At 42.1% G+C, this 15645-nt stretch overlaps 1 protein-coding gene across 1 annotated transcript in view; it reads left to right on the plus strand.

Annotated features, from left to right (window-relative positions):
- Nucleotides 1–15645, plus strand: part of HIF1AN (hypoxia inducible factor 1 subunit alpha inhibitor) — a 53700-nt gene that overhangs the window by 18547 nt on the left and 19508 nt on the right. The window contains exons 2-5 of the mRNA XM_089677222.1: nucleotides 3675–3925; nucleotides 11448–11596; nucleotides 11957–12102; nucleotides 14071–14177. Of these exons, the coding sequence (XP_089533348.1) occupies nucleotides 3675–3925; nucleotides 11448–11596; nucleotides 11957–12102; nucleotides 14071–14177 (653 nt within the window). The remainder of the gene's footprint in view (nucleotides 1–3674; nucleotides 3926–11447; nucleotides 11597–11956; nucleotides 12103–14070; nucleotides 14178–15645) is intronic.

Consider the following 15645-nt stretch of genomic DNA (forward strand, 5'->3'; position numbering starts at 1 on the left):
TTGACTATAATAAAAAGTCACTTGGGAGCAAAGTTGTAGCAAATTACGTGCTTTGGTCTGCTGAATTGAGCGGCTACATTAAAGTTCCGCTATGCCTTCTAGATAGTGCAGTAGAGCAATATTTACACTGCTTTGAAATAATACACCGGCTTCTGTTTATTCTTCCTCTGCACTTCACGTTCACAAACCAAAACATTGCTCAGGAATGTATATCCCCATTATTAATCTCCGCCTAGATTTATTTCAGATACCATAGGCTTGTCACTTGTAAATGTGTAACAAACCAATCCTGCGATGATACTTCCAGTACTAATGTGAACCTCAGCAAAGAGATTACATGTCTGGCCTACAGCAGACTTATCTGATAACATGCTTTCTTGAGTCCTAGTTAATGAACCACTACTTGTGTGTCATTTGTTTAGCAAGCCTTCCAGGTTACCATACATGCGTACGTGTTCACTAACCAAATGCTTTATCTCTCTTGCCACATAACCATATTCCCATCTCCTACCTGTGTGGTATGGTCTATGCTTAAAACAAAGTAATGCAAGTTGAAGGCTATCGCATTTTTTTTTTTGTTCCAGTTGTGTAGTATGAAAGGGGTACCTGGGTGCTTCCACAATGGTGTGTGGGGAGGGTTATGCGGGATATGCAATACAAAGATTATACCTGGGGTTACCAAATGACTGGAAACCCTATATATACTGATCAACCATAACGTTATGACCACCCACCATAACCTGTTGACTCATGGGCTCCTATGGACTTCTGAAGGTATGCTGTGGTATCTGGCACCAAGCCGTCAGTATCGGATACTTTAAACTAGAACTAAAAGCAAAACTTTTTTTCATTTTGGATAGAGTAAGGCAGCGCCAAAACAGGAGGTGAGGGGAAATCCTGGGGTATCTACAGGGGCACCAGAACTAGTGACCCTATTGGAAGACTTCCCCTCTGTTCCTGTTCTGGTGTCATTTCAAAAATTTTTATTTTATTTTTTTAACTTTCATTTTTGATGATAATAGTAAACAGGACAAATTGAAATGGGGAGTCTCCCTAATGGGGGCACAAATGGCAGTAAAAACCGACAGGTGTTTTAATCCCCCTCCACCCTATCCAAAACTAACAAAAAAAAATATTTGTCCTTAGTATTACTTTAAGTTCTGTAAGTAGTGAGGCAGGCCTCCATAGATCGGACTTGTTTTTCCCGCACATCCCAAACATGCTTAATTGGATTGAGATCTGAAGAATTTGGAGGCCAGGTCAACACCTCAAACTCATTGTGTTCCTAAAACCATTTTTTAATTAATCAGACTAGGACACCTTCCATTGCTCTGTGGTCCAGCTCATGTGCCCTTTGTAGATGCTTTTGGCTGTGGACACAGGTCACCATGGACACCCTGACAATACCACAGCCATGCAGCTCTATATGCAACATACATCTTACACCTTATCATACACCTTACCAACTGATCAGCGACTGCTGCCCCTCTCTGCCAATCCCTTCACTGGCTTCCAATAACCTTTGAATCCAATAAAATTCAAAATACTAACCACAGCTTACAAAGCCATCCACAACACTGCCCATAGCCTCATCACCGATCTCATCCACATCCTCATCCCAAATCGCCCACTCCGCTCCTCCCATGATATCTTCCTCTCCAGCTCCCTCATCACCTTCTCCCACGCTGGCCTCCAGGACTTCTCCAGAGCCTCTCCCATCCTCTGGAACTCCCTACCACAGCATGTCCGGTCAGCCCCCACCCTGTCTGCCTTTAGGCAATCTTTGAAAACGCACTTCTTCAGGGGAGCCTACCCCACCTCCACCAGATCATCCCCCGCAGCTATCACCTTTTGTATCACCTCCCCCTTCCTTTAGATTGTAAGCTCCACAAGCAGGGCCCTCCTATTCCTTCTGTACTGAAATGTATTGTAATTGTACTGTCTCCCTTATATTGTAAAGCGCTGAGCAAACGGTTGCTGCTATATAAATCCTGTATAATAATATACAACAAACTGCAATGCACTGTGCGTTCTAACACCTTTCTGTTGGAACCAGCAATAACTTTTTCAGCAATTTGAACTACAGTAGCATTTCTTTTGAATCAAACGACATAGGCCAGCCTTTGCTCCTTGCGTGCATCAGTGAGCCTTGGCTGCCCGTGACCCTATTGCAGTTTTTCTTTTCAGTTTTCCTTCCTCTGACCACTTTTGGTTGATCCTGATCACTGCAGACCGGGAACATCCCACAAGAGCTGCAGTTTGGAGCTGCTCTGACCCAGTTGTCTGTTCATTACAATTTTGTCCTTTGTAAAATTCGCTCAAATCCTTGCGCTTGCCCATTGTTTTCTGTTTTCACCACATCAACTTCAGGGACAACATATTCACTTGATTCCTAATATATCTCATATATACACACACACATTATGTGTGTATGATTATCCACACAATCTTCCAGTGTTCAACATTTACCAGGTGGAATTTTATCCTCTATATTGCGTGTTTACAGGACTTATCACTTGCATTGCTTAAAAATAGCCTGTTGCAGATCTATATAGCTCAAGCTCACACAGCTGAGTTAGGGTTGGTTCCAACATGTCTACTATCCTACAGTAAAATATGGTTTAATTAAAAAGCCCATTCAATTCTGCATGGTCAGTTCATATCTGTGTGCTGCAGCTTAGTGTGATTTAACGTATAGGACATGCTGCATTTTGCGTATATTTAGAAAACCTATTCATACTAATGTTAAATAAAAAACTCTTGTATCACAAAGTTTTCTAATCCTATTCTGATACTGTTCTTATTATTATTATTACACAGAATTTATGTAGTACCAACAGTTTGTACAGTTCTTTTATTTGCATTATACATGTACAGTATATGTGTATGTGTGTGTGTATATGTGTGTGTGTATATAGATTATATATATATATATATATATATATATGACCAAGAATGGCTTATATGGGAAGTGTACACAAAATGCAGTTAACTAACCATTGAAAGGTCCTTCAGTCTGATATTTCTAAATAAAGAGAGAAAACCTCAAAAGAAATGCACTACTGCTATTCTTTACCTTTAGAAAACTATTAATGTACATGAAAGTGATTTTAAAGGCAGGGTATACCTTTAATGCAGTTGCTGCATGAAGGTACAATATGTCCTAGCAGTTGTATAACCCCCTCGCCCCCCTTATACATACTTGAGTCCTTTTTCAATCCATTGCTGTGCCTGTCTGTAACAGAGCTCTTCACTCTCTCTATCTCTCTCTTTCCTCACAGGACACGGAGGAAGTAGTGGGTACCATCGATTCCTGCTGCTGTCAGCCAAAGCCTGTGAGAAAGGAGCGAGTAGTGCTGTACTGTGTGTGACTATGGATGCACACAGCTCGGCTCGAGATTGAGCCCACAGTTGCTCCACCATAGGAATGCGGCTTCCTTTGGGGATGCACAGAGAAGAAGGGGTGCACCTCTTCTTCCGAGAGCACCTGGGGGGGGGATTCCTTCCTTTCACTCCTGCTTGATAGCTCACGTATTTTGTTTTCATTGTGAGTGTAACTAATATAGCACATTTTACTTAGTGTAGAAATGCAGAACATCTTGGCATTTAAGGTTTACTTGTTAACATATCAGAGTTGCTTAACCTAACTCCATTATTTTCTTGTTCTGAAATAGGAACCTGTAGTTCTGACCGATACGAATCTGGTTCATCCAGCTCTGAAGTGGGATTTAGACTATCTGAAGGAAAACATTGGCAATGGGGACTTTTCTGTGTACAGTGCCAACAGCCACAAGTTTCTCTATTATGATGAGAAGAAAATGGTGAACTTTAAGAACTTTAAGCCTAAATCTGTTAGACAAGAAATGAAGTTTCCTGAGTTTGTAGAAAAGCTCAGAGACATAGAACAGAGAGGAGGTGATGAGAGGTAAGATAAACTAATTTTATTGTCTCCTAAGATGTCATGACATATAACGGTGATGTCTATTTTGTCACAAAAGCGTCAGATTTTCACAATTAAGTTTTCTTCAACAAGAAAGACTCATAGCTGAGGGACATGGGTAAAGTAGTGTTTGTTTAATGTCAGGAACCTAGATGGCTTTCCTGCTAGCTCAGGGGTATTGAATTAAAACTCAGAGGTCCGATCAGTAAAATTTTCTTCCAGCAGAGGTCTGAATCTCATATTTTTCCAAAGACTCAGATCTTTCACATCACAACCCCCAATCCTCTGGTATCCCAATTCTGTTCTTCCTTCAGTGTCCTCAGTCCACCCTGCATATCACCCTGCATATCCCTCTTTACATCACAGATCTCCATTTCACAGCAGTATCCTCAGCTTCCCTTCACTTTAGTGTTCTGAACCCCCCTTTGTTCACATTGATGTCCTCAACCAACTTTACATCATCCCCCACAGTAGTGTCCTCCTCTGCCCCCTTCACATCATCCCCCCCACAGTAGTGTCCTCCTCTGCCCCCTTCACATCATCCCCCCCACAGTAGTGTCCTCCTCTGCCCCCTTTACATCATGCCCCACAGTAGTGTCCCGTGCCCCTCCCTAAACATCACAAACCCCCCCACAGTAATGTCCTCTGCCCTCTCTTCAGATCACTCCCCCCACATAGCACTGCCCCCTTCACATCATTCCTCACCCCTCCACAGTAGTGCTCTCTACCCCTTTCCATCACCCCCATTCGTGGTTCTTTCTGCCCTTTTCACATAACCCTCCACATACAGTAGTGTTATCTGCACAGTAGAGCTCTACCTAGTTCACATAAAGCATCCCCTGCCCCCCATCCTTCATAGCCAGGTCCTCCACCCCTTTACACAGTATGGAGAGCAGAAGGGAGGACAGAACAGGAAGCAGGAAAGAGCAGAGAACGTGAGGCACAGCAGCACTGGATGGAGGGTGGAAGCATTTTCACAAGCTGGTGATTGGTTGCAAGGACCACTTTGTGTCCTACAACCAGTCCAGCTGCTGGTTAATCTGGAAAGTTATCTCAGACAGCTCTTGATCCCGCACTCCATCCAGTGTTACTGTGCCAATCTCTCCACCCTGTCCTGCCTTCCGCTCTCCGCCCAGTCCTGCCACCTGCTTTCCACCCTGTCCTGCCTCTCGCTCTCTGCTGTGCTGCTGTGACTGTTGGTCCAGATGGGACAACGATTCGGTCCGAATCTGGACTGTTGTCCACCATTTAGTGATGCCTGTGTTAGATGTTTGTAATTAGGGTTAAGCACACCTCAGATGCCAGGTAGCTGATGTCCCAAGTAAAAGCCTCTGACGCCTGAGGTTTTTGGAAGTGACAATAGCCGTTCGGAAAATAAAGAGCATAAATCTTGAAAGCATATACATAGACTGAAATGAAACCTAACAAAGAGGTTCTTTTCCTTTCTTCCCCTATCCGGAACAAATTGCCTACAAGCTCCATCAAGAGTGAATACATTTTTATTGAAGACTATTTATTGCACCTTTAGCATTCTATTTGCCCTTGAAGTTCTGCCATAAAGATTCACTTGGCAGGGCCTTCTTTGTATGCTCACTTATGTTTTCTGGCAGGACCAAGGTCCAGTAGAATGTCAGGAGCCCACAATTGGTGAGTTTGACATCCAGAGCAATTATTGTGATCCTACATTTGAGTCCCACCAAATTGTCAGATCACAATTAATGCTGCAGATATCTGGTTCACCTGTTATGAAGTCCTCGTGAGAGCTCACTACTGTTAATATTTGGCGTGATGCGCCCAGGCATTTCTTCGTACAATGAACTCCAATATGTCAGACGACCGTGTCAGGACAGTCAGGTCATAATTAAGCACTGAAACGCACCAACTTTTTCAGTCTCCATAGTTTCTATATAGCTGTAAATAGTTGCTTTTATATTACATTCAATAAAGATGAAGATTCTTGGAGTGTGGCTGCCTGGATTGTTTACTCTATGTTTCTTTGTATAGTGCTTAAAGTGGTTGTAAAAAGGCTCAAGGTTTTTACCTTCATGCATTCTCCTCCTGTGTGCTTCAGCTCCCCTAATACTTACCTGAGCCCTATTGCTATCCAATGATATGCACCAGAGCCTCGGCTCTCTGGGGACTTTCCCTCCTCATTGCCTGAGACAACAGTGGGAGCCAGTCCATCACAGCCAGTGAGGAGAGAGAGGGGACGCGGCCGAGCCACGGCTCTGTGTGTGAATGAACACACAGTGCAGCGGCTTGGCAGCGAGCCTGCTTGGGTGCCCCATAAGAGAAAAAAGGGAAGTCCCACCTAAGTGTAATATTATAATTAACTATTTATTAGCAATAGGTTAAACACTCACAAGGAGTAAAGTAAGGTATCGCTCATCATAAATGACATCCGCATCAGCTTTTCATCCCTGTCTTGGACAACCGTCACCGCAATCCAAAGCTGTGTAAGATAGTGCTAGGGCAAGGACGCCCTGTGGACACCAGGAAGTCCCCCTCAACCAGCGTGGAACGTACGGGAAAAATGTGATGTCCCTGGAGAGAGGAAGGCCGGAGAGATGACAGACTATGTGCTCGAAACCCACTGCTCCTTCTGCAAGCCTTGGGCTGCAATTACTACAAACGACTATAAATAGCATGTGGAGAACCGTGGCTAGGAGGACTACATAGACCAGCGGTTTCCATAAAAAACAATTGTACTGATTAAAGAACTGCACATAAATCATGGAAGCAAACAAAAAGCAACAACAATAATAGACTTACAGTGGATAGGAAAAGTCTACACACCCCTGTTAAAATGTCAGGTTTCTGTGATGTAAAAAAATGAGACAAAGATAAATAATTTCAGAACTTTTTCCCCCTTTAACGTGACCTATAAACTGTAGAACTCAATTATAAACAGACTGAAATCTTTTAGGAGGGGGGGAGTAAACATTAAAAACTAAAATAATGTGCTTGCATAAGTGTGCACACCCTCCTATAACTGGGGATGCAGCTGTGTTCAGATTTAAGCAATCACATTCAAAATCATGTTAAATAGGAGTCAGTACACACCTGCCATCATTTAAAGTGCCTAACCCCAAATAAAGTTCAGCTGTTCTAGTAGGTCTTTCCTGATATTTTCTTAGTCGCATCCTACAGCAAAAGCCATGGTCCGCAGAGAGCTTCCAAAGCATCAGAGGGATCTCATTGTTAAAAGGTATCAGTCAGAAGAAGAGTACAAAAGAATTTCCAAGGCATTAGATATACCATGGAACACATTGAAGACAGTCATCATCAAGTGGAGAAAATATGGCGCAATAGTGACATTACCAGGAACTGGGCGTCCCTCCAAGATTGATGAGAAGGCGAGAAGAAAACTGGTCTGGGAGGCTGCCAAGAGGCCTACAGCAACATTAAAGGAGCTGCAGAAATATCTGGCAAGTGCTGGCTGTGTGGTATATGTGACTACAATCTCCCGTATTCTTCATATGTCTGGGCTAAAAAACTAAAATTAATATGGTTGCAGAAGTGTGCACACCCATAAACTAATACTTTGTTGCAGCACCTTTTGATTTGATTCCAGCACTCAGTCTTTTTGGGTATGAGTCTATCAGCATGGCACATCTTGACTTGGCAATATTTGCAAAAATACTCCGAATCTGTCAGATTGCAAGGGCATCTCCTGTGCACAGCCCTCTTCAGATCACCCCACAGATTTTCGATTGGATTCAGGTCTGGACTTTGGCTGGGCCATTACAAAACTTTAATCTTCTTCTGGTGAAGCCATTTCTTTGTTGATTTGGGTGTATGCTTTGTATCATTGTCATGGTGAAAGATGAAGTTCCTCTTCATGTTCAGCTTTCTAGCATAAGCCTGAAGGTTTTGTGCCAGTATTGACTGGAATTTGGAACTGTTCATAAATTGTCTTCCTTGACTAAGGCCCCAGTTCCAGCTGAAGAAAAACAGTTCCAAAGCATGATGCTGCCACCACCATGCTTCACTGTGGGTATGGTGTTCTTTTGGTGATGTGCAGTGTTGTTTTTGCGCCAAACATACCTTTTGGAATTATGAGATCCCTCTGATGCTTTGGAAGCTCTCCGCGGACCATGGCGTTTCCTGTAGGATGCGACTTAGAAAATGTCAGGAAAGACCTACTAGAACAGCTGAACTTTTATTTGGGGTTAATCAGAGGCACTTTAAATGATGGCAGATGTGTCCTGACTCCTATTTAACATGATTTTGAATGTGATTTCTTAATTCTGTACACAGCTACATCCCCAGTTATAAGAGGGTGTGCACACTTACGCAACCACATTGTTTTAGTTTTTATGTTTACCCCCCCCCCCCAAAAAAAAATGTTTCTTTCCAGTTTGTTTTTTAATTGAGTTGTACAGTTTATAGGTCACATTAAAGGTGGGAAAAGTTCTGAAAGGATTTATCTTTGTCTCATTTTTTTACATCACAGCAACCTGACATTTTAACAGGGGTGTGTAGACTTTTCATATCCACTGTAGCCTGTCATCTCTCCGACCTTTATCTCACCTTCATCTCACCGGTTTTGTCACTTCCACCCATACGTTTTACGCTGGTTGAGGAGGACTTCCTGGTGTCCACAGGGTGTACTTGCCCCCCAGCACTACCTTCTACAGCTTTGAATTGCGGTGGCGGTTGTCCAGGAGGGGGATGAGCGGCTGATGCTGATCTAGTTTATGATGAGAGATCACTTGCTTCTTGTGAGTGTTTTTAACCTCACTTAATAAATTAGTTTATTATAATATTGCACTTAGGTGGCGCTTTCCTTTTTTCTCTCTTATCCTTGCACACGGAGCTGGCTAACTCTGAGCAGAGCTGCCACTGGTGCCCACCAGCTATTATGGACTTTTATGGACTTTTTATAGACATTATGTTTTTAGAGATTTTTGGATTATTACATTGGCAGGCTGGGGAATGGACACTGTTCTTTTGTGCACCAGGATTCCTCCAATCTAGTTAATTGGGTGCCCTCATAACAAGCTACTTTCTCTAGAGGCACTTGGCAGGGGGGAGGTGCCAGGAGCTTGGACATTAGACCCAAGAAGAGAAGGATCTGGGCTGCTCTGTGCAAAACCACTGCACAGAGCAGGTAAGTATGACATGTCTGTTTTTTTTTTTTTTTAACTGCCTTTAATATCACTTTAAGGGATGTGGAAGAAGTATGAATATTATCTTATGTTCATTTGGTGCATGTTAGTTATAGGTCAGTAACGCAGAAGCATTTGATATGGACACAGCTAGCATTTCTGGAGGAGGTCTGCATAGGCAGCCCCTATAGTTCTTTGACCAGTGTATTTTAATTAGAGACTAAATCTAGAAAACATTATTCTTCATGTACCAACTACTGTACATGATTGATTTTCCTTCAGTTAGTGTAAGTTCCATCCATTTTCAGCTAACATTTTGTCTTGAAAACTTCTAAACATGTGCAAGAACATGAGTATTTTTTTGTATTCCATTCTGTGTCGGATTGGTTACAAACATCGTAGCAGATTGCATGATGTGGGAAATGAACACAACAGTTTTTTACAGCTTTCCTGGAAAACAAACAGGAACATAATAGTTATACCTTTTAAAGCAGTGTTTTTCAACTTTTTTCCCCAGTTAGGACGCCCTCAAAGTATTTTCAGTCTCGAGTCACCCCAGTCTAAGGCTTGGTTCACATCACTGCTTGTTTGGGAACATGCACAAAATCACGTGCATTCCAACAGCAAGACAAATGCGCTGTTCTTTAGAAGACGTGCAGGGGTGTCATTAATTCTTAATGGTACCCCCTATTCATTGGCAACCACAGTGCATTTTCATTAAGGTGTGATTTAAAAAAAAAAAAGGATCAGTGACTTTTCCCTGTGTTCCTGCGCATAGGGAAGCCCATTGAAGTGAATGAGCTGCCCTACACACAGCATGTAGTTGCACAGATGTGAACCAAGGGCTTGTTCACAAGTGAGGTTGGGGGATGGTAAAACCATGTGGTTGAGCTGTGGTTTTACTATTCCTAACTGCTCTCCTTTAGCTATAGTGGCAACAGCCAGGGATATGTACACATGCTGTGGCTGTAGCTGAAAGTATACTCCCAGGTGAATAGGGCTGCACTGAAACCTCCCTGCAACTGCATTCATTAAATGCGGTTGTGGCACAGCGATTTGCTGCATTTAGGGGATTAAAACAAGTGGTGAGGAGGCAATATATTGCCTCTTCACGACCTATCAAATGTCTTTGAAAAGTGATTTGAGCATGGATCATTTTTCAAAGGAGCGATCGCTATAATGAATAAGCCCTGAAAAGGCACGCACACACATGCACGCACACACATGCACGCACACCCTTTTTAAAAACTGCCATACTGTACGTGCACAAGGTACTGCCCTGTAGGGGGAGGCACAGAGCTCAGGAAGCTGCCTCCCCTTTCCACTGCTTTCATTTCACTGTCCTGATCGAGCTCCTTTTGTGCTGATGTGCAATTTGGTGGAGGAGTGGGAGCTTGGCCTCATCTGAGGCCTTTCTCTATCATGAGCTGTGGCTGCTTTACACCAATTGCGTTTCGGTGATGTGTGGTAATGCACGTTATGTGCGCTCTGGTGCCATTCACTGTAACTGACACCCAGCATAAATCAGCAGCATGGTGTCCTGTGTGCTTCAAAATGCTATCAGCCTCTGATTTTGTTGGTGCATTTCTGGTGCTATGCCGCCCATTCATTTTGAACAGGTTGTATAAAAGAGTGAACTTCAGTACACAAAAACACATGCACTGCAGAGCATTCAATGAGCCCTGTCTGTCTTTTCATCTTGGCCCCTCCCCCAGTACATCATGCACATCAGACAATAATCCTAGATAAATATGTCAGCGGTCTACGTTTTTCTTCAGTAGACACACACATTTGGGCTCAGAATCCCACCTCACCCATTGCTGGCCACTATTTATCATCAGATACCAACTGACTAGTAATGTTGCATCAAAATAGTTCAGTATTTCCAGAGGTCGGCAGTTTCTTGTGGCATTAACTACTCAAACAATGCAGGTCACGTGAGACATAGGGAAAGAGAAGAAGCAATAATGGGGCACTCATCCAGGGTGCAGGAGAGATAGCAATCATAGAGAATGGTTTACTATTGCTGTGTGGGGGAAGTAATTCTAGAAAATGGTTAGCTATCAGGGCTGTGATATAGTAATCATGGAGAATGGTTAGTTAATAGTGTTTTCCAAGCCTATAGGCAAGAGATTGTTGCCGCCTGTCTATGGCTAGCTTCATCCCATCTATGCCAGTGTTATAATGAACCTGCGAATGTCATCGTGTTTGCGTGGATAAGGCGCTACATCTGCTGGGACAGTGCATTATAATTCCAGCCAGCAGCAAACTGGGTGTAATAAAAATATTTACTTTGAGTTTCTGCAAAGTCTATTTTAGTAGCTTTTAGTATGACGCCAAACTTCTAGCTTTGTGTAGTTAACAGAAATAAATTTTAACACGTTTTCTCCGTGCAGGTTATATCTGCAGCAAACTCTGAATGATACTGTAGGGCGAAAAATTGTGGTGGATTTCTTAGGTTTTAACTGGAATTGGATAAATAGGCAACAAGCAAAGCACGGCTGGGGCCAGCTGACTTCAAACCTGCTGCTGATCGGCATGGAAGGTAAGCTACCCAGCTGTGCACTGATAATGTATGCACATCCTATGTGTTGAATGTTACCTAGGAGCTATAGGTGAAACCTTGCCATAACCCAGTTTATGTAACTTTTAATATATGTTTTTCCACGGTCATTTGTTGTAACTAGGGACTTAAAGCTAACTGTTTTAATGTTAGTTTAACAATTCATATGACGTTCTTCTTTAATGAAAACTGCTCAGTCTTCACACACTAACATTTTTTTTTTGTAACTGTATTTACAATTGTGTTTGTGTAGTGAGATCATTCTACATTATTTCAGTAAAACATTGACATGTGTTGGTCTCCTGTGTACGTGCCTAAGCTCATGTTGCTGTTTGTGTATAGGAAACGTGACTCCGGCGCACTATGACGAGCAGCAGAACTTCTTTGCACAGATCAAGGGATACAAGCGGTGTATCCTTTTTCCACCCGAACAGTTTGAATGCCTCTATCCTTATCCAGTTCACCACCCCTGTGACAGACAGAGCCAGGTGAGAGCCACACTTTGGCAGGCTTGCTAAAATACAACCTTAATTTGTTGAATGCCCATGTCAGTGGAAAAGTGTAATCTAGAGCCTTGTTCTTCGTGGTTAGTGATAATATGTGGTTAGTATAATGTGTACATTGTTGTTTATTTTTATTTTTTTCTTTTCTAAAGGCAACGTCAGGGAAAACTTATTTAATCTTTTTTGTTAAAGTTCAATAGCTCTCAATCCCCAATTGCCTCCTTTTTTTTTTATTTTATATTTTTATGCAAGGCGTCATAAACAAAAAAGATAAACAACAACCATTGTGACAAGTACAAATGGTGAAAGTACAAGAGAAAATGCCGTCCAAAAGCAAAGTGTGCTGTATACAATAAGACCATCAATTTGTATAACCGGGTATAATACAAACAGGGATAATGGACCAGGCAAAACCAAGTAAAGATAGATCAAAAAGTATACATCTTGAAACAAGCCAGAGTGCAAGGGGAGAAGGGCAGGGCATCAAAAAACAGGCTGATATGCAGTGGAACAATAGGATATTGTAATGGCAACAGGTATAGTTATTGCCAGTAGCAGGTAAAGAAAAAGAGCAATATCGAGGAAAAGTGGGAGAGCAGGAGGAAAGGTCCTACTTGGTACCCTACGAAAAATGGGGGGAAAGAGGGGGAGGGGGGAACAATAGAGGGGGGTCCATAAAAGGGGAAGAGGGGTGGGGGCAGGAGAAACAGAAGAAAAGGAAGAGCCAGAAGAAAAAGCAAGTAAAAAGGGAGAGGTGTAATAATTGCCTCCTTTTTTTATCCTATTGATAACACTGCAAGTAAAAACAAATATCATTTGATCTGCCATAAATCCAGTGTGCTTGTAATTTCCTGTTTGAGCTGACAACACATTGCCTTTGCTGCAAGCAATCCCAGCCAGTGTTGTTAGCCCTGTCGGCTGGACAACAGACGTTCATTGATACCCTTGCCCTTCTTTGTCCCACTTTATGTGCATACATTTATTTTTTCCCAAAAAATAATACTGCTGCCTTCATTCCCAAGATCCCTTCTCCCTTACTGTGTGGGGAAAAAGGCAATTGTGATTTGGGGATGTGTGTACGTTACTAGGAATCAAGCTCCCAGCAGTTTTGTGATGATCTCACAGGGACTAATAAAAGTTGTTTCTTGCTACAACAACAAGATAAAAAGTCTAGGATATAGTCTGGAAAAGGGGGAAGGGTAAATTTGGATGTTGTCTAGCCACTTTAAATTTGTGACATGGACAGTTGTGAAAGCCAGGGAGTTCTTCCCAGCCCTGAAGGGTGAGCAAATCCTGAACGCATTAAGTAAGATTGCCTTTTAATTTGTTTTATCATTGTCTATGTCCACTTAGGAGTGTGTATGAAATGGGGGTAGCTGGGCAGTAGATTTATGGCCTTTTGCTGGAACACCACGCAGATTAGGCTGTAGATCTAGTGCCCATTATCATGAAGTTAAAAGAGAAGTAGGGCTTTTTTTTTCTCCTATTTATACTTACCTAGGCGGATGCAACATCTGTCTGGTGCTGCATCTGTCCTCCGCTGGCTCTAAGGGTGAGAACTCAGCAATCACATGACTGTGAGCAGAGAGCGGGACTGTCAGTCACTGCTGTCCGCTGAGCCCCCCCAGAGCTCACTGGAACGCTGGGCTGCGGAGAGGGAGGGCGCAGCTGGTGTCGCTCCAGACTCTCGGGTGAATCCCGACTTTGATGTCAGGATCTTTCCCCAGCCTGGACCGGCTGAGTAATGTCAGTTGAAACCATCTCACAGGAGTGCAGAACAAACTGATCCACAGGAGAAGTACAGGCAAAAAAGTTTGAGATATAGGTGGATAAGTAAACGTTTGTATTCTATTACACTGACTTCCTTTACAGACCTGATTCCTTTTCATAATAAAGTATTTTTTGAAATATATACACTTCAAGCTTACAGTTCTATTTTCCTCCATGATCTAGGTGGATTTTGAGAATCCTGATGTAGAGCGGTTTCCTAACTTCCGGAATGTGGTTGGTTATGAGACTGTGGTGGGACCCGGTGATGTTCTGTATATACCTATGTACTGGTAAGACACTAAGCATAATTGAATGTGTTTGTGTTTTTGCAATCAATGCTATATTTAAGTAGAGCAATCTAACATGATTTTAAAATTAAAGTAGTTGTAAAGGCTACCCTTTTTTATTTTTTACCTTAATGCATTCTCAATGTTAACCACTTGAGGACCAAGCCTTTTCTGACATGTAAAAATCAGTATTGTTTGCTAGAAAATTACTTAAAACCCCCAAACTTTATATATATTTTTAAATCAGAGGCTCTAGAGAATAAATTGATGGGTGTTTCAATTTTTTATGTCACACCATATTTGCGCAGTGGTTTTTCAAACACAATGTTTTTTGGAAAAAATACACAATAGAATACCCAATTGTTTGGTATCTATCTATATTGCTCGGCATGACATCATCTTTTAAATTTTACCAAACATGTCACACTTCAAAATTGTGCACACTTGCAATTGCATCGGCAACAAACAATGTAAGTTTTACTATACATAGGCAACATTTTAAAAGCCTTTACAGGTTACCACTTTAGATTTACACAGGAGGTCTAGTGCTAGAATTACTGCCCTCGATCTGATGTTCGCGGTGATATCTCACATGTGTGGGATGATTGCTGTTTGCTTGCACGCAGGATTGACACGTGTTCTCCTTTGCTTTAACATTTTTCATTTATTTTATCACTTTAAATATTGATCACTTTTATTGTCATCAGAGAATATAAATCACCCCTGTGATAGCAATAGGCAATGACAGGTACTCTTTTGTAGAGAGAGCTACATAAGGCAGGAGGTTGAGGGCTGATCAGCCGCTTGGATATTGCTTATATAAGAAAGTCGATTGTCGGCTCTGAAAAACGGTACCATGATGATGCCGGCCAGTATATACTGGCAATTTGTACTGGTACGTCGCTGGTCGTCAGGTGATTAAGGTAAAAAATTCCCAGTACTTTTATTGCCACTTGTCCCCAAACATATATCTACCATCCTTGTCATAGGCAACAGGTCCAGCATCCATCAGTGCCACTTCCTGAACTTCTGTGATCCTCAGCAAACTCTGAGGAGAGCAGAGCAGTAGGCTCCTGCTGCCATCAGTCAAACTGCCTTGGGGAGGGTGCAGGGGCGTGGCTTGCCAATGCTATGTGCGTTATACACAGAAAATCAGCATTTATGTACTAGAAAATTACTTAGAACCTCCAAACATTTTATATATTTAATTTATTTTTAAGCAGAGGCCGTAGAGACTAAAATGGTGGGTCTTGCATTTATTTATTTCACACGGTATTTGTGCAGCAGTCTTTCAAACACAAATTTTTGGTAAAAAATAGTGTAATGAATTTTAGTGAACACAAACATAATGTAATACCCAATTTTTGGTAAAATCTAAAAGATTGTTATATCAAGTAATTAGACACCAAACATTTTATGCTTTAAAATTGCGTACGCCCGTGGAACAGTGCAAAACTATGATATCTAAAAA

Source organism: Staurois parvus, unplaced genomic scaffold (genome assembly GCF_062004578.1).
Source record: "Staurois parvus isolate SC_StPar_1 unplaced genomic scaffold, SC_StPar_1.0 ptg000182l, whole genome shotgun sequence".
In the NCBI taxonomy this organism is placed as follows: Eukaryota; Metazoa; Chordata; class Amphibia; order Anura; family Ranidae; genus Staurois; species Staurois parvus.